General features: G+C 41.1%; 1 protein-coding gene across 2 annotated transcripts in view; it reads left to right on the top strand.

Annotated features, from left to right (window-relative positions):
- Positions 1-25,727, top strand: part of LOC112115852 (DENN domain-containing protein 1B) — a 266,079-nt gene that overhangs the window by 58,154 nt on the left and 182,198 nt on the right. For both annotated transcript variants that reach the window (XR_002908855.2, XM_024213050.3), the window contains exon 3: positions 18,853-18,896. Coding sequence is in view for 1 of the 2 variants with exons in the window: in XM_024213050.3 (XP_024068818.1) it covers positions 18,853-18,896 (44 nt within the window). In the remaining variant the exon portion in view is untranslated. The remainder of the gene's footprint in view (positions 1-18,852; positions 18,897-25,727) is intronic.

The following is a 25,727-nucleotide window of genomic DNA, read 5'->3' as shown; positions in this document are numbered from 1 at the left end:
GCAGCGCCAATATAATTAAGATTGAGATTCTCTATTTAGTTATGGCAGTTAAAAGCATATAACTCTCATACTTATTTGAGAGCTGAGGAGTACTTTAAAAACTAGGCTTTAGGTTTTTTGTGCACTGAAATAAAATTTTAACAAAACCAAATATACTTAACATTTAAGTAGGTGATCTGCTTTATCATTTTCTCCTGAGGGAATAGGTTGACAAGTTAGATTTATTCATTGCAGTCTTTTAATTTATATAGATTGATAGATATCTAGATAGATAGATATATAAAAAGCAGGACTGTCTGGAATAAACTTCTAATCTCAACCAGGGATTTTTTTCAATATGTGTCTTTTTCTATATGTAGAACTCAGCCCATAGGGGAGACAGTTTGCTTGAAACCAAGTCTGTAAAGGTACACTTATAGCTTTTATTGAACTGCCAGATTAAGTGTCTGTGCTAATTAAGTTATACTGATTTTAGGAGAATGTTAGTGTTCTGTGAGTTTGACAGTGAGACAGTGATTTTTGCATAACATTTATTTCCTAGTGAAATATCTGAAAAATTACATCCTGATATTTTGTACTCAAGCTTTTCCATTTTTACATGTTTGAAAACACAAATTTTATAACACATACTGTTGTGATAAAATCTATTACTTTTATTTTTCTCTTGGTTTTGTTACAAATATATCTACAGAGGCTAAAATGCTTTCACCAAATATATAGTTATCCATGCTGTACTGTTATCACTGATGAATTGCTTCCACTGAGAATATACTCTCTCTCTTTTAATCTGTATCCTACTTCTTTGTATTTTTTTCTAAACTAAGCACAATCTGGGGAAGAGGAGGTTGGATTAAAACACTTTTGAACCATTTATTAAGTGTTGCATGAAGACTCAGTTCGATAAGTGTGTGTTCAGTGTTACTCAGGGAGAGTGTATTGTGACTGGTGACACTATACAGTAGAACCTCAGAGTTACGAATACCAGAGTTACAAACTGACCAGTCAACCACACACCTCATTTGGAACCAGAATTGCACAATCAGGCAGTAACAGAGACAAAAAGAAAAGGAAAAAAAAAAAGAAAAAAGAAAAAAGAAAAAGAAAAAAAAGAAAAGGCGAATACAGTACAGTACTGTGTTAAAAGCAAACTACTAACAACAACAACAAAGGGAAAGCAGCATTTTTCTTCTTAACAGTAAAGTTTCAAAGCTGTATTAAGTCAATGTACAGTTGTAAACTTTTGAACGAACAACCACAACATTTTGTTCAGAGTGACGAACAGTTCAGAGTTACTAACAACATCCATTCTCGAGGTGTTTGTAACTCTGAGGTTCTACTCTACATTTCTTGAGACTTAGATTTGTATTTCTTTCTTGAAGTTTTCTACTATTTTAGGCTGAAGTTGACCCAACCTGTCTCCACACAAGTCCTGAACAATCAGGTTTCAAATACCAATTTCTCCCTGTAATCAGTGGGTAAGGTGCAGAGTGACAGTATATCCCCTGCACAGCTTCTGTTCCAGACTATGGGCTAGACTCTAGTGGCTGCAGATCTCCTTTGCACCCTGTGTGCTTATTTTTGCTCACTGTATCCATGTAAATGTGGATCCTCTTTTCCCCTCCCATGCTAGCCTGTTTGGGACTTCTATTAAGAGCCTCTACAGCAGTTGTTTTCAATCTTTTTCCATTGTGAACCCCTAACATTTTTTTGAATGGAGGTGTGGACCCCTTTGGAAATCTTAGACATAGTCTGGGGACTACTGGTGGTCTGCTGACCATAGGTTGAAAACCACTGCTCTACAGCATTCAGGTTCTCCAACCTAATCCCTGAGAAACCTTTCATTCTTCCCACCCACTCTCACGCTACCCAGTAAAAGTAACTGTTGTGCAGAGGGCAGGGCCGGCTCCAGGCACCAGCTTAACAAGCAGGTGCTTGGGGCGACCAAGGGAGAGGGGCGGCACCTGTGGCAATTCGGGGGCAGCAGGTCCCTCACTCCCTCTAGGAGCGAAGGACCTGCCACTGAACTACCACCGCCAATCGCGGCTTTTTTTTTTTCCCCCCCCAATTGCCGCCGCCGATTGCGATCGCGGCTTTTTTTTTTTTTTTTTTGCTTGGGGCGAGCCCTCTTCACTTGGATGTTTTTTACCCTTTGTGGATAAATTGGTAACAAAAATATGTGGGGAAAGTAGTCAGAAAGTTTCAGCATATGTAGTAGTATAAAACTGTAGACTATAAAGAAATGTTATTAACCATATATGTAATGTAACCAATAATGTAAGCCTTATCCCATGAGCATTTTTACCCATTCTTATGTGCAGAATCAGATTTGAAAATTAAAAGCAGTATATTTATTCAATTCTTTTGTAAAAATTTACTATAAAAGGCACAGACCAATAAACTCCATGGAGCTCTGATTGATAATGAAATATGTAAGGCACAAAATATGAAAGAACTATGAGAAGCAGAATTCCATGGTACCATAGAGAATGATACCTGGACAAGCATCCTGCAAAATGCACTCACAACCACATCTTCACCTTTGTGGTGAGAGTTCCAGTGGAAGTAATCACACTTTGCCCCAGTAGTCACCAACAAAATGAACTAATGCAGGCTTCACCTCTTCTGGAGAGGATATGGCCAAGTCCCTTTGGAGACTGCCCTTCCCACCCCCCTTGAGTAGATTAGGAAGTGCCGTTCTCTCTGTCTCATAACACAAGAACAAAGGGACATTCAATGAGATTAAAAGATGGCAAATTCAAAACTGATAAAAATGAAATACTTTTTCATGCACTGTGTACTTAGACTGTGAAACTCATTACCACAGGAAGTTATTCAGGCCCAGAATTTAGCAAGATTCAGAGTGGCCATAATTAATGATGACAATAATTTTAGAAGGGATATTAAACTATGTTTCAGGGTGTCGCGTCCAGGTCGTGGGCGGCCTGACCTAGTAGTCAGTGCCAGAGTTCATGGCCACAGGACAGGAGTTTAGGAGTCAGCTGAGTCAGGATATTAGTAAGTCAGAAGCAGGAGAAAAACCATGAATTAGATACCAGGAAATCCAGGAGCAGGAAGCACAAGGCATGCAGTCCAGAACAGGGTGGAACCCATTTGTCCTGTTCCTGCTGCTGACTTAAGTAGGGCCAGCCAGCCTATCAGCTGCTCCAGGACTGCAGGAGAGGAGCCTCAAACTGGGGTTGGGCTTCATGTGTCCCAGGTACACAAGCATCAGCAGGTGGTCAGATGGAGGGCTGGAACATGGCTGCTCCTAGAAACCCTGCAGATACCGGTTCAAGACACGTGGGTCGTGACACAGGGTTTAGGACAATCTCTGACTATTAGGTATTTAGGATGAAACCTAATAACAGAGGTAGATTATCCCATGTTTGCCTACTGCAGGGTTCTTACACTTTCTTCTGAAGGACTGGCCAGTGTTTGAGCCAAGCTGGTGGAGCAGCAGTCTGATCCACTTTGGCTATTCCAATGTTCTCTAATTGAACTCTCTCTATGTCCTGTCGTGGAATATGAGGCTTTAAAGGTTTTCATTGATATGAGGTTTTTAGGTATGAATTAAAGATTATTCAATTTTTAAAATAATTTTTGTGGTAAAATAAAGGATACGTATTTAATTTTTTTCATAATTTTCCCATGACAAACCACTGTATATTAATTAACATATCTTCTTTTTTAAATAAATCTTAAAATGATGACTATTGTATTTTTAGTCCTGGCAAAGCTATGACTTTTCCTATTTTTGTCACAACAAACAGCCAGCCTTACACATCACAATAGCCTGAGGATCCACTGCAAAACCTGCAAGTGAAGGAAAGGAGTGTACGTTACCCTCCAAGCTATTACTGTCAAATCTTAGCTTACATTAAGTTTCTATAATCATACAGAGGTTAAAATATTGTTCCTGTGAACACTTGAAAAGAATCGAGTTAAAAAGAAAACCTTACAAAATTTCCAAGGTAATCAATTTCCCTTTATTTACTCTTGCAGGCTAACAGTGAATCTGTTTCAGCCTGTTAACCTTCCTTTGGAATCCTTTATGGCTCTGCAGGGCAGTAACATAACAGGGCCTTTGTTATGCTTTCATTAGAGCTTTTTGTATATCAACTGGCCTCAGGACTAATGTTTTGACATTAGTGTTAAATTTTGTTGATTGCTTAACATACTATTATTTTGTGTTTAATTTAAAGTCACATTCACAAGGAGAAAAATACTAGAAAAAGTATAGGAAAAGAATCCCAAGCTAGTCAAATGGCCAAAATAATTAATTCTGTTATTCCATGGAGTGCTGTGAAATAAAGGGAACAAATAAATTTCTCTAATACCTGTGGAGGCCCTTGCTGTGCTTGTATGAGAAGTTGTATTTATATGGGTTGCTTATATTACTTACTGTGTGCACTAACTTGGCCATGCATTTCTGTGTACTACTTCAGAATTGTGAAAAGAATTGTATGGGATCCTTCGCACTTCATGTCCATATCTGTCAGCATTGTGTAACCACAGTTCTTTCAGAAACTGCATTACCTTGTCTTTTACTCAGCGAACACATGGCTACCACTAACCCACCCAGTTCTGTAAAGAACCATGGGTACAACATCTTAATTGCCTACTTTAAAAATAAACAAAAAGAAGTCCTTAAAATTTCCAGGCCTAGTCCTTCTAAGAACATCCAGTATCTTCATCTAGTATGCCTCAAACTTGACTTGTTCTCAGTATCATCTAATGTATTTGTTTTCTTCTGCTTAACAGTCAGATCATGGCTCTTGGTTAGTGTCCAGTGTCACCAGTTTTTTTAACCTTTTTTTCCTTTCTCTGCCAAAGGATATGTTCTGTTTTTTTCTGTCAGAACTCAAAAAATGTCTCCACATTTTTCTGAGGAATTGCTATACTGGCACAGACCATTGATCTAGCTAGTCTTGTGCCTTGTCTCCAACAGCATCCTTTATTTGATTTAGAGGAGAAGGTGATTCCCCCACCGACTCCTGGAATGCACACAGGTATGAGGCTCACATTAAGCCCTGAAAAATGAGTGTTAGCTAGTAGTGACTCATAAAAGTTGAGTCCTCGTGCTGTGCTCTCCACAAACCTGAAGGAGCAGAGGTTGAGGCCAGTCTGTGATTGTACTACTACTCAGGTCACTGAAATGACATTGTTCTCTATAGCCATCATACTTGTAGAGAAGGGCTAATGGTCTGTATCATTCTGATTTGAATACAGCATTTTTGCAATGAAACTAAAAGTAACTCCTCACTTAACGTCCTCCCGTTTAACGTTGTTTCAAAGTTACGTCGCTGCTCAATTAGGGAACATGCTCGTTTAAAGTTGTGCAATGCTCCCTTATAACGTCGTTTGGTTGCCTGCTCTGTCCACTGCTTGTAAGATTCTGTGGAAGAGCAGTGACTTTACAAGGGAGCATTGCACAAGTTCCTCTTCTCCACCTCCTCCCACTCCCTCCCAGCGCTTCCCCCCACCGCCAAACAGTGGCGCTTAGGACTTTCTGGAAGGGAGGGGGAGGAGCGGGGAAGTGCTGTGTCTCCACTCCTCCCCCTCCCTCCCGGAAAGTCCTAAGCGCGAAGAGCTGGGAGGGAGGGGCAGGAGCAGGGAAGTGCCGTGTCTCCGCTCCTCCCCCTCCCTCCTTCCCTCCCAGAAAGTCCTAAGCACCGCCAAACAGCTGTTTGGTGGCGCTTAGGACTTTGCGGGGGGGGGGAGGGGAAGGAGCGGATGGATATGTGGCTGCTCCGGAGAGGAGGTGGAGTGGGGGTCGGAAGAGGTGGCCCTGAAGTGGAGCGGGGACAGGAAGAGGCGGGCCTGGGGCATTTCCTGGCAAAGTCGGCACCTGTTCTTCTCTGGGTAAGCTCCCGCTGCTGCTGCGAAGGTGCTTCCTAGCGTCCTTGCCTGCAGCGGGCTGTGCCTGTGTGGGGTAAGCCAGGGGCACTTCCAAACCACAGTACAGTACTGAATAGTATATAATGCCTTTTGTCTGCCCCCAAAAAATGTCCTTGGAACCTAACCCCCCGCATTTACATTAAATCATATGGGAAAATTGGATTAGTTTAACATCATTTCACTTAAAGTTGCATTTTTCAGGAACATAACTACGACGTTAAGTGAGGAGTTACTGTAATAGTTTAAGGTGACCTGTACTAGGGAAACATACTGTGTTACCATAAAGACATAACGAATACAATCAACTTTCAAAATATGTACTCACCAATGCCAAATTATTGACTAGGTGAATGCATTACCTCTCCCTTCCACTGAAGCAGCCAGGCTTGAACCTACGGGAATAATGCAAAGTAGGAAGAGAGGGAAAAGGTGCTTTTGGAGAAGGGGAATGGGGACGTTGTGAATCTCCTGTTTTCATTAGGCCAGTGTGGGAGAAAATGTAGAGAACATCTACTATCGCTTTGTCAGGAAAAAAGGCTAGAGATGCTCTCCTGCTTGCTTCAGATACCCAATATCCTGATGATTAAAGGCCTGATCTACTAAGGCCTGGTCTACATTTAAAATTTTGCTGGCATAGATATTTTGGTTAAGGGTGTGATATTTTGCTAACAAAGCTATGCCTGTTAAAGCCCTAGTGTAGATGCAATTATACTAGCAAAAATATTTTTGCTGGTATTCTTATTTTGCTGCAGGAACTAGTTTTTCTGGTTAAAAATCCTTTTTTTTTTTTTTGGTGTTATAAACTGTGTCTACGCTATGAGAGTTTGCCGTTATACCAGCAAACCTTTTAAGAGTAGACATGGCTTAAGTAAAGGCTGAAAGATGACTCTGTGGAAACCTCTGATTGTCCTGGATCCATTGTGGATCCATCATTTCTATCAGTTTTGGCTTGTAACATTTATTTGCTAAGTTTTTTTTTTTAAACTTAAAGCTGATTTAGCTACTCTGTTACCCACCAATGGGTGTCTTTATAAAATGGAAAGTGACAGAAATATATTCCATGCTTTAGATGCCCCCTCCTTTTATAGTTCATCCTTTAGACCCCTTTCTTTTGCAAGCCCACAAATGCTAATCCTCACCATTTGCCATGAACTTTATCATTTCCCCCTCATTAACATAATCAATTTTTAAGAAAAAATGTTAGAAGATAGGATTATCCATTGGGGACCCCTCGTGCACATTGCATTGTCTGTTGAGATTCTAGGCTCCTGAGACAGAGACTGTTGTTTTCTATGTTTAGGAATTGCTACCCCCAGAAGTTCAAAGATCATGCACGAGCACCCCAAAATATCATGAGTTTGGCTCAAAACATAAGATTTTAAATATATAATGACAGCATTGGCAACTATTGCACATTTATAATGTGTGATGCAATTTTTGGCCCCCACATCCCTACATGATTTATGTACCCCCTCAGACCCCCAATCAGTTCTGCACCTCCTCCAGCCCTTTGGCTGCCTCTTTTCCCCCAGCATGCCTCCATTTCTAATGTAGCTGTAGAGGCATTTCACCCCCACTTCCAGGTCTGGGGGGCCAACAGCTCCCGGGTCTCTTCTTCATTTCACAATCTCCTCCTTTCACCCCAAAGCCTCATGTGGGAAGCAGTTCCAGTAAGGGTCCTCTCCTCCCCCTTTCCATGCACAGTGTCTCAGCGTAGAGAGGGAGGAGAAGCAGAGAGGAGCTGAACCATTTTTTTAAGGGGGGAGGGATAGCTCAGTGGTTTGAGCATTGGCCTGCTAAACCCAGGGTTGTGAGTTCAATCCTTGAGGGGGCCATTTAGGGGACTGGGGTAAAAATCTGTCTGGGGATTGGTCCTGATTTGAGCAAGGGGTTGGACTAGATGACCTCCTGAGGTCCCTTCCAATCCCAATATTCTATGATTCTCAAGGGTCAGGAGCTGCCTTGAGCTGTTAGGTTCTTTCTTCCTCCTCCTCCTCCACTCTCTTCTCCTCTGAAAATAGTATCAGCTGCTCCCTCTTCCCCTATCCAGAAATTCTCTCAGCTCCTGAAGGGACATGGACAGCTCAACTTGCATGCTGCAGCATGTCTGATTGGCTGTTTTTTTACCAGGAGGCAGGGAACTGGTGAAGGCAGCCAATCGGAGGAGGTTTCCCCTTGGCACTCTGAAATTTATATGAAGGATTGCTGCTTCTCATGCCCAAATCCCATTGCTCATTATAAAATCATGAGAGCATTCAACACTGATGTCTCATACATAACTGAGTACACTGTTGTCATTTATCAAACAATAAAAAAAAACATACATTTTTTTAAAGACTTAGAGCTCTATTTTGAAGCTTGTGAAGGACACACTTAGAATAATTTGTTGATCATATATTCATCATGTTATAACATTATCTGCTTCTAGTTTCAACTAAGCAACTTTTAGGAAATGACGTACTGACTGAGTTCCTTTTAACATAAAGCTGAAGCCTCTTCTTCTGCAAACATCATGTATTAAGTAATAAAGTTATGCAAGTGCATAGATGTTTGAATAATTGAGGCTTAACTGAGTTTTTCTAGAGATTGCTACTTTCTGACTTATTGCACTATTGTGTTTCTTGGTATTGCTCTAGACAATTTTTTTCTATAGTTTATTATTCTTAAGGTTTCCTTGGCACATTAAATACTTCTCCTAGCTATGGAAGTAAGGAAGAAATTAGCTATCTGTTAAAGTGTGCTTTGGGTGTAGTTCTCACCCATCTCTTTGTTGTAGAACATATGTTTGTTCGGAGGAAGTTTTTTTTCTTGGACACAAGCAGCAAAGGAATTTTTAAGTACAGCTTATATGGTATTGTATTTTCAAAGTGAAAGTGATAGTTACATTAATAATTTAGACTTTAGAATTTCTTTTCCAAGACACTATTGTTTCAAACTAGATTTTCAAATTGTATTACTGTAGCTAGCTGTAAGCTTAATGTGTCTAGTAAGGTTTAAAATGAAATGTTTACTTACTATCCAAAGCATTTTTACTGCAGGGTTTTCTAGTCAAAATTGGATCATGACAATCAGCTGTGTGCGTGGCATTTTTTTTAACCCAACATACATAGTTACTCTAGTTACACTACACAATAAATAGCATTCTAGCAATATTTTCATCTAACAAATTTTGATTTAATGTAAGCAGTTTACTACTCTATTTTGGAATCTAGAATCTGTTCCATGCAGGATTGTAGGAGCTGTAGTGTAGTAAAGTTCCATCTAATTTTTTTAAAATAAGATGTCTGGGTTATTTATTTATTTGTATTTTAAAAATAAAATGTGGTTGCTTTAGGTGTTCACAGCTGAGGAAGAAACAAGAGACTAATAATTGCTGTATAGGCATATTTGTAGCTATAGTTTATTAAATCAGGTAATATAGACTGAGAGACCACTTTATAATACTTGCTTTTTTTTAGATACATGTGAGGGGTATTTTCAAATACTTAATATTGTTTTCCTGATAAGATGTTTAAGATTTTAATTGTAAAGTATTCTTGGCCCAATGTTGAGCACGGTCTTGTGTAAGAAATGTGTACCATGGATTCAGTAGACTTGGGAAGAAGCCTCTTTACAGATTTAATTTAGGGTTTCTTCTCACTAGCACATTTACTTAGAATTAAGGCAAGGCATGTGTGCCTGACAGGTTGGTTAGAACTAGGAAACTCAGAGACACTCAATGGTTCATCAGCCAACTATGGTAACAGCTATTTCTGCTAGCAATTCCCATCCTCTCACCCATAAAATCAGCATAAAATTGACCTAACATTGCTAGATCAGATGGAGTATCTGGAAAGTAATCCTCAGGGGAAAAGAAAAATCAGTCTTTGTGAATCTGAAGATAAAATGCATAAAGTTGCAGAATCGGATTATTCTTTCTCTTTCTATTTTTAAATTCAGTGCCCCTTTGTTTCTTCTTCTGCAGCGCTTGTGAGAAGTTGCTACAAAGATATGTCAGATGTAGTGTGAGTCTAACCCCCAAAGCAGAAACAAGCATAATCTTTTATTAAAAAAAACAAACAAAAAAAACAGACTCAGATGATTACAATAAAATCCAAAGAAGGATAGGGTGGACTTTTTTTGGGTAGTGTTGGTTGGTTTCAGTGAAACAATGAAAAAAAAACAACTAGTGAACTTTCTTTCTGTGGCATAAGCAATATAGATATTTTCCTTTTAGATACTTATTTGATAACTGTACTACATCTATAAAAATATTAATAACAGATGAACACAACCACATAAATATTAGTAACTACAGTTCTGCGAAGCCTGTCTTTCTGAACATTTGGAGGAGATTGAGAGGCATGTTTTTTTTTTTTTCCTATTTGTCGGGTTGGATGCTTTTGTTTGAATTAAGATGGGGATTTTTTTTTTATGGGCTGTTTTGTTTTTGGGAGGGATTGGCCAATGGCCTGCCATTGCTGTATTGGACTGTATAGTTTTAGAGATCTGTCAGAGTACATAGAACTGGAGGATAGGTGTGTCTTTTGTCTTTTTAATTTGTTTAACTTGAAATAAGTAAATAATATCCAGAGAAAAATCACACTGCAGTACATATAATTGTAGCTCACTACAGTTGTTGGAACTTGAAAGAGAGAGTATGATAAAGCAGGGTGAAAATAAGAGAGAGCTGGTATAAAATAAATATAATGTAATGAGGCAGACACATAAGGCTTTTTGTCTGGCTGTACCGAAAAAAAGGACAGGAGACACTTGATATGGTTTTAATCAGGCCTCAACGTTGTTATTACATGTCTGGGACTACCTGACAGATAAAAGTGTACAGCGCAGGTAACTCCATTATCATTCAATATCTACATGGGGACTTCTGCCAGCCCGCCTCTTTTTCCATCCAGGTTCCCCAGCCAACCCATGGCTAGGACCTCACCATCTGCCTACCCCCGCCCATGAATGAGGGTTAAGGAGGGCTATAAGGGAAGGGGGTTGACTCCCTGCAATGCCAGTCATAGGAAACCTGAATCTCGCCCCCTCGGTTCTGCTCCTTTAACAAAGACCTCCTTTTAAAGTCCTTTACTAAGCCATTTATCTGGTCACTGTTTCCATTCCCTATTGAGTACCTGCACTGGACTGAACTGTAGTTGTAGGATTTATATTGGTTAAGGTACTATGGAAAAGCAAAGGAGTTTGTATTAGAGATATTTATCTTGTAGTTTACTATCTATAGGGCACTGTTGCAGGAAGCCATTCAAGTCCATTGCTATATTATTATTGATAGATGAGTACGGTTCATTCTTCTAGTGACTAAAGAACAGTAGCTGCTAATAAATAATAAAAATACTGCTTTTTGCATAATTCCTAGCTTACAGAATGGTTTCCGAATAATAATTTAACTGTAGTTAGAATATGGCAGGATGAAGTTTTTATTTAATAGAGAGTAATTTTACGACTGTGGGAAATTTCTATCTAGATTAACAGTACTTACATTTTTTTTTAAATGTGTCTTAAGGTTGATAGTTATATTTGTCTGATAAGAACAATAGTGGGAATAAAAGACTATATTTCATATTTAACTTCAGAAAGTTTATTAAATTAATCTTTATTGTTTAACAGAAGGAAAGTATTGGGAAATAAAACTTTAATAGTGCTAGTTACAGATTTTCTATAATGCAAAAATAAAACCAACCAACCAACCCCACCTCAAAATCCCCCCCACTCAAAAAAAAACAACCTCCCCCCCAACCTAACTTTTTCTTGCATTACCGGGAATGTTATTAAAATGCTCAATATATAAAATATAGAATAAATCACTCTATTTAACTTCTGCCGAGATAGTATTGTCCTTTTCATTCTTAAGCAAATGAAAGGACCAAAGATATATGTAACATTGGTAGATTGTTCTTTTAGACTCAGTTTCTGTAACTAGATAAGGACATTGGTTGAAGGAACTGGGCCTAAATTTGACAATGGAAATAATTTTAAATGGTAGAACATGTGGTACTAACTTCTCATGAAGTGTGCAGAAAAAACAAGCTTGCATAAACTATTTCTTTGTTGAAATTAATAGGTTTTACAATAGTTAATAGTAAATACTTAGTAATGCAGTAACCAATGTGTATGATTTCTAGCATATCTTTAAAAGTATTTGCATATCCTCTGTATTATGGGTTATTGAACTGTTTGTAGTGAGAGTCAGAATTTGGTCTGTGTTATAGGTCACCTAAGTTACCTGATATGGCTTCTGTTCTCTGAATTGATTATTTAACCTTTATGAAAAGAGCCATGGTGCCTGAAAAAAAAATCACTCAGATACTGAATCACACAAGAAGAGGTTGGGAGTACTTCAGGGAGATAGATAAATGAGATAAGTAGACCTAGACAATCTTTTGCTGTTCCCTAGAAGGGCTAAGGAGACTTGGCCTGCAATGTCTTGAGTATTCTGAGAATACCCATTTTTGTAACTCCATCATGTCTAATCCTACTGACGCAGTGGAATGGGTGGCCCAATGTGTGTGGGACATGACTTTCTGTCTGAGACTTACTCCAGGTGATACCTAGATCAGTGGTCGGCAACCTTTCAGAAGTGGTGTACTGAGTCTTCATTTATTCACTCTAATTTAAGGTTTTGCGTGCCAGTAATACATTTTAATGTTTTTAAAAGGTCTCTTTCTATAAGTCTATATAACTAAACTATTGTTGTATGTAAATTAAATAAGGTTTTTAAAATGTTTAAGAAGCTTAATTTAAAATTAAATTAAAATGCAGATCTTATCAGTTTAGTGTGATCTTTGCCCTTGCTTTTCCTTGCTGAGTTTTCCAATGTCTGGCATGTATTTGGATACTTTAAGCTGCACACAAGCTTCTGAGGGATCAGTTGTTAAGCGGCTCCAAGAGGGACAGAGGACACATTTCATGTGTGAAAATACCTTTTCACACAGGTATGTGGATCAATTGCTGAAAGCATTGCAAACACAATTTTCTTCAAACAGTTAAATTTCACTGGCAGGGATGTCCAGCAGGTCAGAATGGAGGCCCCATGATCTCTCTTGGTAGCTTCAAGTGTATTCCACAGATCTCCAAACTTTGATGCCCACAATTCTGAGCTTTTCAACTGAATGAGCTGCATTTCGAAAACTTCAACCCCCATCCACTGAAATACAGACAAATCCAAGTCGCTTTTGTTGAACTTTTCAGGTTTAATTAGAAAAGAAAGCATTGGGCCAAATCGCTGGAAATCTTTAAATGTCAGAAAATTCTGATTCCTGTTCTTGCACGTACATTCTAATCTCAACGTCAAATGCAGTGCGCTGTTCCGTGTGGCATGATAGTGATGTAAGCAGCAAATCAGGACTTAAAAATATCCCAGCACAGTGGCACTGGAACAATTTTTAAGGTAGGGGTGCTGAACTGTGCCCCCGCTTTCCCCTGTCTGCACCCCTCACTGTCCCAGGCTGGGGCCAGTGGGCCACAGCTGGGGGCATCTGCAGAGCCCCAGGCTGGTGGCCAGGACCCTAGGCCGGCCTCAGAGCCCCCGGACCGTTGGCCAGGACCTGGGCAGTATGAGTGCCACTGAAAATCAGCTTGCGTGCCACCTTTGGCACGTGTGCCATAGGTTGCCTACCCCTGACCTAGATAATGGTAGACTAAGGAAACAACTGGAAGAAGTAGCTAAAACTACATTGCCACCCCAGACTCAGCAGGAGCAGCTGTGATTTGTAATGTAGGTGCTTCGTTCTTTTGGATCCGAGGGTGCTGCTGAATGCTCAAGGAACAGCCAGGGCTGAATATTTTTTTTCTGTCTGTTACTGGTAAGTGCAACTCAGAAACTGAAGGTGTAAAATGCAGGGGACCACTTGTTAAGCATATATGCCAGTATAGGGTTGCCAACTTTCTAATTGCACAAAACCAAACATCCCTTCCCCGCCCCTTCCATGAGGCCCCACCCCTTATCTGAAGCCCATCCCCCACTCACTCCAGCCCCCTCCCTCTGTCGCCTGCTCTCCCCCAGCCTCACTCACTTTCACTGGGCTGGGGCAAGGGGCTGGGGTGAGGGAGTGGTGAGAGCTCCAGCTGGGGGTGTGGGCTCTGGGGTGGGGCCAGAAAGAAGGGGTTCAGGGTGTGGGAGGGGTTCTGGGCTGGGGCAGGGGATTGGGGTGTGGGGCGGGGTGCGGGCTCTAGCTGGGGGTGTGGGTTCTGGGATGGGGCCATGGATGAGGGGTTTGGGGTGGGGAGGGGGCTCAGGGCTGAGGCAGGGGGTTGGAGTGTGGGAGAGGGGTGTGGGGTGCAGGCTCTGGGAGGGAGTTTGGGTGCGGGAGGGGGTTCTGACCTGGGGCAGAGGGTTGTGGTGCAGGTGGGGGTGTGGGCTCTGGCCGGGTGGCACTTATCTTAGGCGGCTCCCGGTCGGCGGCACAGTGGGGCTAAGGCAGGCTCCCTGCCTGCCCTGGCTCCGCACTGCTCTTGGAAGCAGCTGGCATATCCGGCTCCTAGGCGGAGGCATGGCTAAGCGGCTCTGCATGGTGCGCGCTGCCAGCGCCTGCAGGCGTCACCCCCGCCGCTCGCATTGGCCGTGGTTCCCGGCCAATGGGAACCGGGGAGCTGGCGCTCGGGGTGGGGCCAGTGCGTGGAGCCTCCCTGCCCCCTGTGCCTAGGGGCTGCTGGGATATGTTGCCACTTCTGGGAGCCGTGTGGAACCAGGGCAGGCAGAGAATCTGCCTTAGTCCCAGCGTCCCGCCAACCGAACTTTTAATGGCCTGGTCAGCGGTGCTGACCAGAGCAACCCCGGTCCCTTTTCGACCTGGCGTTCCGAGCAAAAACCGGACGCCTGGCAACCCTATGCCAGTAGCACATACCACCAGTAACACATAGCCCCAGTGCTACAGGAGCTCCATTGATTGACTGATGTGGACACTCAGAAACCTCACCACCTTCTGCTCCGAGTGCAAGGTACTTCAACATTGCTTCTCTAACATAAACACATACTAACATACATATTAAAGCACCCTACCAAAACAAAATACTCCACTGCACACACAATTCTAGCCCTGGGGAGAGGATGAGAGAAGAAGCTACATGTTTCAGATATTAGTCCTATCGCTAATGCTCTGCTGGAAGGCACTACGATATTACAGTGATGAGCATAGTATAAGAACCTATATAGAATGCAACTGTGAGCTCCTGGGTGGAACTGAAATTGTTTGTTTTGACCTTTAAACCGCTAGATGGCTTAAGAATGAAACAGCCTAAGGTGGAAACAGCAGATGTGCTTGAACTGGAGCACCCTCTATTTAAACAGGAGGAATCTTCTACTGGGGTCTGAGGTTCCCTTATTGGAATTTTGCTTCCCCGTCAGCTTGCTTCACTACAGCACAGATTCACTGCAAAGTACATCTTTTTCATGGGGTTAGGTTGATAGGTGAGGATGTTCATTATTGTTTAAATGTGGATGGATACTTGTAATAGTAATTATAAAGCCAGACTACGCAGTTTACCAGGAGCACTCTGATTGCTTATAGTTGTTTCAGTAAATTTCAATAAATATATGTGGGCCATGCAGCATGGAGAGGAACAATTGTTCCTGGACATTGACCCCTCCATCCTTGTGTTAGTATCTGGCAGCACCACAGATATCTCGCTAGATGTTCTGAAGCTGCCACAGGTGTCAAATGGCTGCAGGCAAGGGATCTTTCAGGAGTATCCCATCCCCTGCTCCCTCTACTCTCTCCTTATTGTACTTATGCTCAGTGACAAAATAGCATTCTCTCTCTCTCTTGTTTCCTACCCGCCTCCTAACATTCTTGCTTCCAAACATACACAATAGTACATATTGGGTACATGAGCAGGAGGGCCAGCACTTCCAGTGCAAGTATGCAAACTCACTTATGAATAGCTGTATTCAGGTGAATAATAACTCTTCCCAAATGTTCACATGAACAAAAACATGTGACCTAAATGTTCTTGGACAAGTGAATAAAAGAGGACCTGATTAGGGTTAGATTTAATAGTGAGTTGGATTTCGTGAAGTCATTCACAACTCTCTACTCACAACAACCAGCAGGCTTGAGGAGGAGTAGAGCAGCGTCGACACACCCTCTCAACCTCATTAAAAGTCAATAGCTTCTGGCAGGAGAATGAGAAAAAAGAAAAGAAAATGCTTTTTCCCCTTTCAGCCAGTGAAGGGTGTGGGGCTTCAGATTTATCAGACACAGCTAGCCAGAGGCTGAGCTGTTCCAATAATCTTAGCCTTTGTGCGGGTAGGAATCTCAGTAGCTAGGGGGAGCAGGGGCGCTGGACTTCTCATCTGGGCATTTCCCCAGGATTTTACTCTTGGGCTTCCCCATCTGATGTATTTGCCTCTGGTAATTAGGCCTTTAGCTCCTGGTCTAGTAGACATCTGAAAGATTTTTCTATCCCTAGGTTGGAGTGTGGGAATGGGACTTGGGAACTTGGATTCTTATCCAAGAACATAAGAACGGCCATACTGGGTTAGACCAAAGGTCCATGTAGCCCAGTTTCCTGTCTTCTGACAGTGGCCAATGCCAGGTGCTCCAGAGGGAATGAACAGAACAGGTAATCATCAAGTGATCCATCCCCTGTCGCCCATTCCCAGCTTCTGGCAAACAGAGGCTAGGGACACCATTATTGCCCATCCTGACTAATAGCCATTGATGGACCTATTCTCCATGAATTTATCTAGTTATTTTTTGAACCCTGTTATAGTCTTGACCTTCACAACATCCTCTGGCAGGAGTTCCACAGGTTGACTGTGCGTTGTGTGAAGAAATACTTCCTTTTGTTTGTTTTAAACCCGCTGCCTATTAATTTCATTTGGTGACCCCTGGTTCTTGAGTTATGAGAAGGAGTAAATAACACTTCCTTATTTACTTTCTCCACACCTGTCATGATTTTATAGACCTCAATCATATCTCTCCTTAGTCATCTCTTTTCCAAGCTGAAAAGTCCCAGTCTTAATCTCTCCATTTATGGAAGCTGTTCCATACCCCTAATAATTTTTGTTGCCCTTTTCTGAACGTTTTCCCATTCCAATATATCTTTTTTGAGATGGGGTGACCACATCTGCACACAGTATTCAAGATGTGGGCGTAACATGGATTTATACAGAGGCAGTATGATATTTTCTGTCTTCTTATCTATCCCTTTCTTAATGATTCCCAACATTCTGTTTGTTTTTTTTTGACTGCCGCTGCACATTGAGTGGATGTTTTTAGAGAACTATCCACAGTGACTCCAAGGTCTCTTTCTTGAGTGGTAACAGCTAATTTAGACCCCATCAATTTATATGTATAGTTGGGATTATGTTTTCCAGTGTGCATTACTTTGCATTTATCAACATTGAATTTCATCTGCCATTTTGTTGCCCAGTTGCCCAGTTTTGAGAGATTCTTTTGTAGCTCTTCGCAGTCTGCCTGGGACTTAACTATCTTGGGTAGTTTTGTATTATCTGCAAATTTTGCCACCTCACTGTTTACCCCTTTTTCAAGATCATTTATGAATATTTTGAATAGGACTGGTCCCAATACAGACCCCTGGGGGACACCACTATTTACCTTTCTCCATTCTGAAAACTGACCATTTATTCCTACTCTTTGTTTCTTATCTTTTAACTAGTTACCAGTCCATGAGAGGGCCTTCCCTCTTAGCCATGACAGCTTACTTTGCTTAAGAGCCTTTGGTGAGGGACCTTGTCAAAGGCTTTCTGAAAATCTAAGTCCACTATATGCACTGGATCCCCCTTGTCCACACGCTTGTTGACACCCGCCCCCAAAGAATTCTAGTAGATTGGTGAGGCATGATTTCCCTTTACAAAAACCATGTTGATTCTTCCTCAAAAAATTATGTTCATCTATATGTCTGACAGTTTTGTTCTTTACTATAGTTTCAACCCGTTTGCCTGGTACTGAAGTCAGGCTTACTGGCCTGTACTTGCCGGGATCACCTCTGGAGCTCTTTTAAAAAATTGGCGTCACATTAGCTATCCTCCAGTCATCTGGTATAGAAGCTGATTTAAATGATAGGTTACAGACTACAGTCAGTAGTTCTGCAATTTCACATTTGAGTTCCATCAGTACTCTTGGGTGAATACTATCTGGTTCTGGCGATTTATTACTATTCTGATGTTGATTTACTCCACGACCTGTGATGAAACATCAGTGTCTCAGTTTCCCCATCTGTAAAATTGTGATAATACTTGCCAGACCTACCTTATAGGGGCATTTTAAGGGTTAATTAATATTTGTGAAACAGTTTGGAATAATGGATATAAGAAACGAAAGAAATATTGCATTTTATTAAAAGGGGCTAAATGCTCCAAAATAAAAGGAGGTATGTGGTCCTGTTTTGACTTTTGCTCAAAGTTAAGTTATGATGCTTGCACTTCATAAGTACCTAACAATCAGTTTTCTAATCCATAGCTTAAATGGCATTATATGAGTCTGAAAGGAAAATGGATAAACAAGAATCTCTGAAAATAATGGCCATTTTTGTATTCATGTATAGTGTGTTTACAAATAACCTATGCGTTGTAGGTAGATTTTAGTTATTTCCCCATTTAATCAGTTATCATCTTGCCATCTTACCTGCAGTGGCTGGAAAAAAAGGCTCTTTTCACTTGATGCCATAACTGAAATAGAATTTTGAATATTGGATTTACTCCTTAAAAAAAGGTTGAAGTACTCAAAGGTTAAAAAGAATATTTAAATCTGAAAATATCTCAATACATCTTAACCTACTATTGTTACATAAAAATATACTTGCAGTTCCATAAATATGAAATAAAAGAATATTTTTAATAATCCAGTATCTTCCTCAGTTTTGAGATACATTTTTGCACTTGCCAGAGAGCTTGAAGCTATGCTGACCCTCTCTTTAATATTAATGTACTCTGACTGTATTACTCTGTTCCTTTGCCTCTGATTAATGCTGTCTGTCAATTATTTACAGATCCGGTGGTACTGTGGAAGTTCCCGGAGGACTTCGGAGACCAGGTTGGAAACATGAGATTGAACTTTTTTTTAATGTTAGAATAATAATAAAAAAGCTCTCCTACTCAGCTATGGAAAGGCAGATGCTAATGATATCAGTGAGCAAGTCTTCAGCTGATGGATTGGTAATTAGAATGCATTTGTGACAAGAATATGCAATAGTAGTTTTGAAGCATTTTACCCATAGTAGTTCCTTTAATAGATTTCACATTCTTTTTATTATATGAAATATAATGTATTTGAGTTTTTTTTATGCAGTTCTCTTTTTGTGTTGTTTAGGGTTGAAAATAAGGTACATTTCTCAACAAAGCTTTACAGTTAATCTTAATGAGACAAAAATGTGTCTCATAAAAGATATGTAAATAAACAAAAACATTTTGATATTTACTTTTAATATTGGACCCTTCATGAATAATGTTGCCATAGTAGTTTATAGCTCAACATTTTTTATTGCTTTATAAAATTACTATGCATTTTGCTTTGTAAGACAATTGATTTGCACATGCTAGTAATGGACAATGGGGTAAACCTGCTGATTATGCAAATACTGAAGCTCTAGTTTCTTATTATGAATTATTCTCAAAGGTAAACTTAGGTCCACTGTATCTAAAGGGTTATGTCCATACTTGATAGCATTAATAGCAAGTTTATTAATTAGGTACTCTGCTTAGATGGAGATAATATTTTTATTTGTAACCGTTTTTTAGTATTTCGCTATAATTTAGATGTATCTATTCTATTGAGACCATTTTTTATTTGCATAAAACGAGCTTATGTAGACACAGTTAATAGAAGAAGTGTTTCTGATGACAGAGAACACCTTTCTTTGATTTCTTTCTTATATCCATATTGAGTCAACCAAGCATTGATAGTGTCACCACAATAGATACTTAGAAATGTCTGCACAGTAGATTTTGATAAATTGGAGAAATGGTCTGAAATTAATAACACGAGATTCTGTAAAGACAGAAGGAAGATGGTTCAGGATTTAAAGGAATAGTTAGCTCACACTTTATATTTGTGTCTTTATCTGGTTGGGAGATTACCACCAGTCAAGGATCTGGAGCTTATAAGTGAGGGATGAATGGAATATAAGCAAAGTACACCATCATACCTTCTTAATCATATATCCTGCAAGTTTTGATAATACCTTTCTTAGGAAAGAATGATTGTCCCTTTTCTGGTTTAAATTCAGAAGTTTTAGGAAGGACTCACTCAAAAGAGGTTAGAAATGAAGTATGAGGACAAGTTGGAATTTAATCAGTAGGTTGAAGGTTAGTCAATGAACATTGGATGTTGAAATATGACTAGAAGATGAAGTCTACTGAAGACTGGAGGGAAACATGTAAGGGTGTAATGGATGTGGCCAACTGAATTTCAAAGGCATCTATCTGGAACCTGCCTTTGTGCGCTGCACAATCTGCATTCATACCTGTCCCACAATTTGGGGAAACTAATATTCTAGTATTATATCAGCTTTCATGGAAAAATGTAAATTTCAAATCCCCTTTTATGCAGAAGTTGCCTTGAAAATGTAAATTGATCAATAGGTTTTGAAAACAAGAAGCCACTGGGATTTGCTTCTGCATGAAGGGTTCGATCCAACCAACCCATTGCAGTTAGTGAGAGCTTTCAATTGACCTCAGTAGGCTTTGGATGAAGCCCCAGAAGAGGAGACTTGGAGGATCTAAATATCGTCCACTTGCACATTTCTATTTAGATCTAGTCAGAGTATTTGTAATGAAATAAAATGAAATATAAATTAAAGTTTTGTGTGTGTGTGTGTTGGAGGGGGGGATTCACAAAAAAATTCATGCATGTTTTTCTACCCATTTTCTAATCAGCTCTGTTTTAAAAGTAAAATGTTATTCAGTTTTGAATGTATGCTAAGAAATCATCTTTCCTAAAACCCCTAGGCACTTGTGATAATAGTGAATTGGTTGCAGTTACAGAGAGTACAAAGAATTGCTTTCCTCCCATGTTGAATGCCTTGACAGCTTATTGCCTTCTCTTGCCTTTCGTGGTACAGCAAAAACTTTCTCCTGGCTATCTCACTTGCTCTGATTTTCTCATCCTTCCTCTCTTCTTATGCTCTTCCTAATCTTTATTGCTTCCTTACATCTTTTTCATCCTCTTGGTTTCACATTTTCTTTTCTACTAGCCCTATGAACAGTTTCCTATCTCCTGTTTCCCAAGAGACGTTTGCTCTTTCATATCTGGCCACTTCTGCAAATTCTTCCTGCACAGATCTTCTCACCAAAGTTGTCTCCAGGTCACTTTGCACCAGAACTATTTGGTTTTGGTTTGATTAAAAGGTCATTTCTTTGAGGCAGGAATTTTGTCATCTTATTTATTTTGTAAAGCATTCTGCACGTTTAGGGCGCCATGGAAATAATAGGCACACAATCTGAAAAAAATTCTGTCAGAGTAAACTGGTTAATTATAGTCACAGTTCGCATACGTGGGAGGAAGATGGTCCAATCGTTAGGGTGCAGGCCCAGGACTCGCTCTGCCACAGACTTCCTGCGTGACTGGGAACAAATCAGTTTCTCTGTGCTAATTGTTTAAATGCCTGCAAAGCTATTTATCTGGCAGACCAGGCAAAAACAAAACAACACAACCCCTCCCCCATTGAAATGTGGAAAAATGGTTTTACTGATACTTCGACAATATGGATCTCAACACAGAATCATAGAAATGAAGAGCTGGAAGGGACTGCCAGAGGTCATTTGGCCCAGCCCTCTGCTCAGTGGTGGGACCAAATACACCTACCCTATTCCAGCACTTAACTCTTTTCATTAGATGCTCTTCAGTTTGCCCATATCTTTCTTAAAGTATGGTTTCCAAAACTGGACCCAGTACTCCAGCTGAGGCCTCACCATTAGGGCAGGACAGTTACTTCCCGGGTCTTACATACAACACTCCTGTTAATAGATCCCAGAATGATATTAGCCTTTTTAGCAACTGCATCACATTGTTGGCTCATATTCAATTTGTTATCCACTGTAATCCCCAGATCCTTTTCAGCAGTGCTACGGCCTAGCTGGTTATTCTCCATTTTGTAGTTGTGCATTTAATTTTTTCTTTCTAAGTGTAATATTTTGCACGTGTCTCTACTGCTATTTCATCTTGTCAATTTCAGACCAATTCTCCAATTTTTCCAGGTCCTTTTGAATTCTAATCCTGTCCTCCAAAGTGCTTGCAACAACCTCCCAGCTTGGTGTCATCTGCAAATTTTATAGGCATACTGTCCACCACATTATCCAAGCTAATGAAAATATAGTACTGGACCCTGACAGATCCTTGTGTGGCACCACTTGATATGTCCTTCCAGTTTGACAGTGAACCACTGATAACTATTTTTTGTGTGTGTTTTTTCAAGCAGTTTGTGCATCCATTTTATAGTAGTTTCCTCTAGACCACATTTCCCTATTTTGCTTATGAGAATGTCAAAAGCATTAATAAAATCTACATAAATCACTTCTGCTTCCTCATGTCTACTAGACCAGTAACCCTGTCAGAGAAGGAAATTTGGTTAGTTTGGCATGATTTTCACCTAGAGATTGGCTGTTTACCATCCAGTGAAGCTGAGCCACAAGCAAGTAGTACAGAGTGCAGTGCAATAGAAGACCTTTGTATGAAGAAACTAATCATATCATTGAGATGTCAGACAACTGTACAACTTACCATTATGCTGGAATTTCTGCTATGGAAAAATAGTTTGACAGAGTTGGAGAAATTCTATTATAAGATACCTGGAAAAGTAGGGCATTGAAAAGACCTTCATTAAAACAATGGCACATCAGCACCAATTGTATATTATTCTTCCATGCACACAGTAACAAACATGGTCACAAAACACAGTAAAGGAATTTTTCAGAACCCTGGAATGAGATGACAAAAGTCTCAACATCAGTATAGAAAGATGAAATCATTTAAACTAGCAAGCAAATAGAAGTCACAAATGCTTAAGCTGGGACGCTCTAGTAGGCAATAAAGAAATGGCAATTAAAAAGTTCATTGATTAATCTAATACTGAAGTTAAACTAGAAAGATCATGACCAGTTCACTGACTGAAGTAGAAGTAAGGTAGCATCAAACGAGGAAACAATTGTCTTTATGTTTTGGGAACTGTAGATAGAAAATGTATTGTGGGATGAAAATACAAAATTCAGTTAAGTTTATTCATTTAAGAAGAATACTCTGCTACCCCTTCTGCTATAGTATTTCCATATTTGTTTGGTGAGGGAGGTTTGGTGAAAGATGTCATCAGTTTCAGAAGTACAATGATGTTTGCAAACAAATTATTTTTGCCCACTACAACCTTTCACCCATTAATAAATTTGTTCATTTAGTTATCTCTTGAGAGAAAATCAAACTTCTTTCAATAGAATTTCCAGTATTGAAAGTATTTCTCTTGTATTTTGCACCGCGACCCCCTTCTGACAACAAAAATTACTATATGACTCCGGGGGGGGGCCCAAAGTCTGAGCCTGCCCGAGCCCCACTGTCTCAGGTGGGAAGGCCAAAGCTCAAGGGCTTCAGCCCAAGGTGGGGGGCCTGTAATCTGAGCCCCGACACCCAGGGCTGAAGCTATTGGGCTTGGTCTCAGGCTTCGGTCCTGGGACCCTGCAAATCTAACGCCAGCCCTGGCAACACCATTAAAATGGGGTTGCGACCCACTTTGAGGTCCTGACCCACAGTTTGAGAACCACTGCTCTAAAACATAGAAAAAAAAATCAATGACATCACATTTTGTTTTACAGTCTTTTGAAGCAAGACAAAAGGCCAGATCTTCAGCTGATGTAAATCACTGATCTACGCTAGTTGAGGATCTTGCACAGTATCTTTATTTTGTTAACCTTTAAACTTAAGACTTCTTATGCTGTCATCACTACCTGTGTACACGCTGTGCACTCATGCAAGGGTCAGGTTAGGCAGAATCTGGTCTTCAGGACCTATATTTTACTTTTAGGTAGAATAGCCTCTAATGGCTAATTAGTCTGCTTGTTGTAGAAACACTCTCTTTGGATGGTTGAACTGAGCACAAATAGATCTCCAGTTTGCCTGGTTACCTCAGCAAACTCAGATCTGTGTGAATGGCAGCTGGCGGGCGGGTAATCATAAATTTTAGATGGATAATATATTTTGTACATCTATGCCTGCACACCTCATTCTGCAGTCCGATTACATTCAAAACTCCCATTGAATTCAGTGGCAGTTATGTGACAAGAGACTGAATATTTGGGTCTGTGTTTTAGCCATTAGAATCCATACTTCTTCTTCAAGTGCTGTCCATGTGGGTGCTCCACTCCAGGTGACAGTGCATCCTGGTGATGTTGATCGGAGATCTTTGGTAGCAGTGCCTGGTCGGGACGCACGCGCTCAGCTGTTGTCTCGCGGTGTTGTTAGGGTTTGTCTGCGCGCACGCGTCCCGCACCCCCTCAGTTACTTCTCAACCATCCTGGGCTGAAGACGGGACTCGGGGCAGTGCTGAACCTCTTCCCCTGGTCACTTGAAGGAAACAAGTAGAAATAGTTAGCTAGAAATATCCCAGTTCTTTCCCTTCCTTTAGAATAGTCATTCATTATTTGTTAGTTTAAAAAACAAAACAAAAACAAAAACAAACTTTTTTTCTCTCAAGTTTGTCTCCTGCGGAGACTTTCCCCCCTGGATTCAAAAAATGTGGCTCCTGCAATGAGTCTATGCCGCAGTCTGATGGACACTCACTGTGTGTGAAGTGTCTAGGTGAGACACACGTTCCCGCAAAGTGTGTTCATTGTAATAGCCTGAAATCCAGGGCTTGCCGCGACAGAAACCTGCAGCTGAAAATGCTCCTTATGAAGAAATCCCTGCAACCACCAGCGGAGACGGGCACAAGTAAACCCTCTCCCTCACGCTCCCCTACCAGGTTGGAACCGATCAGGAGCACGGCTTCACCCTGTCCTGCGAAGAGGCAGGAAGCCCCAATCTCTCCACACAGGGACCTAAATAAACAAAAAAGGTCTCTGGCGAAGTCACTTTCTCCTGTGCTGATGGCACCAAAGACCGGTACAGACGACTGCCCCAGCACCTCAGGTACGGCACACACAGGGTGCAGAAACAAGGACTTGACCCCCCACAGCGGGCAGCTTTCCTCAGCACTGAAGCTACTGGCACCGTGGACAGACTTGGTACCGGCTGCGCAGTCCACCCCGGTGCTGACAAGACCGTCGACACTGAGACCGACAATAACCCCCGCTGCAGATGTGCCACCACTGGAGGGCACCTATATGTGGCCGCCAGCGCCCTCCAAGACTAAACAGAAATCTCTGCGGACATCAGCTCACTCTCTGAGACCTGTGGCACCGTAGCCCACGGAGCAGCAACAATTCTTAAACCATGCTGACATCTCCGTGGCCCCAGAGCCTGACTCTCCTCTCCTCAGCACTGAGTGCGCACTCTTTGATCAGCCACTTTCACCACCTGACCTGACCACACTCACTGACAGTGAGAATTACATACCACAGCAGGCAGAGTTTTCCCCACCTGACTCTCCTCCACCACCGGAGCCACACCTATTTCATGGCACGGTACCTCACAAGAACCAGCCTCAATTTCCCTGTTTTGTCCCCCCATGGGTGGGGCCCCACATTTCATACTCTGTGCAATGGCCACAGTGGTATCCATTGTCTGTCTATGATGCCAATCATTCTCGCGGACCCTCCACGAGACCGTGGACCTGGTCTGCACCTGTCTACATCTCCATCTAGCTCCATCTACATCCAGAGCTCCTGAGCCCCCTCTCGAAGAAGTGGGCTACAAACCTTTCCCTGAATCATCCGATCATAATTC

Source organism: Terrapene carolina, unplaced genomic scaffold, assembly GCF_002925995.2.
Source record: "Terrapene carolina triunguis isolate 2854851 unplaced genomic scaffold, T_m_triunguis-2.0 Scaffold210, whole genome shotgun sequence".
NCBI classification, from domain to species: Eukaryota; Metazoa; Chordata; order Testudines; family Emydidae; genus Terrapene; species Terrapene triunguis.
Note: the sequence above shows the minus strand (reverse complement) of the source record. Positions and strands in the feature narration are given on the sequence as shown.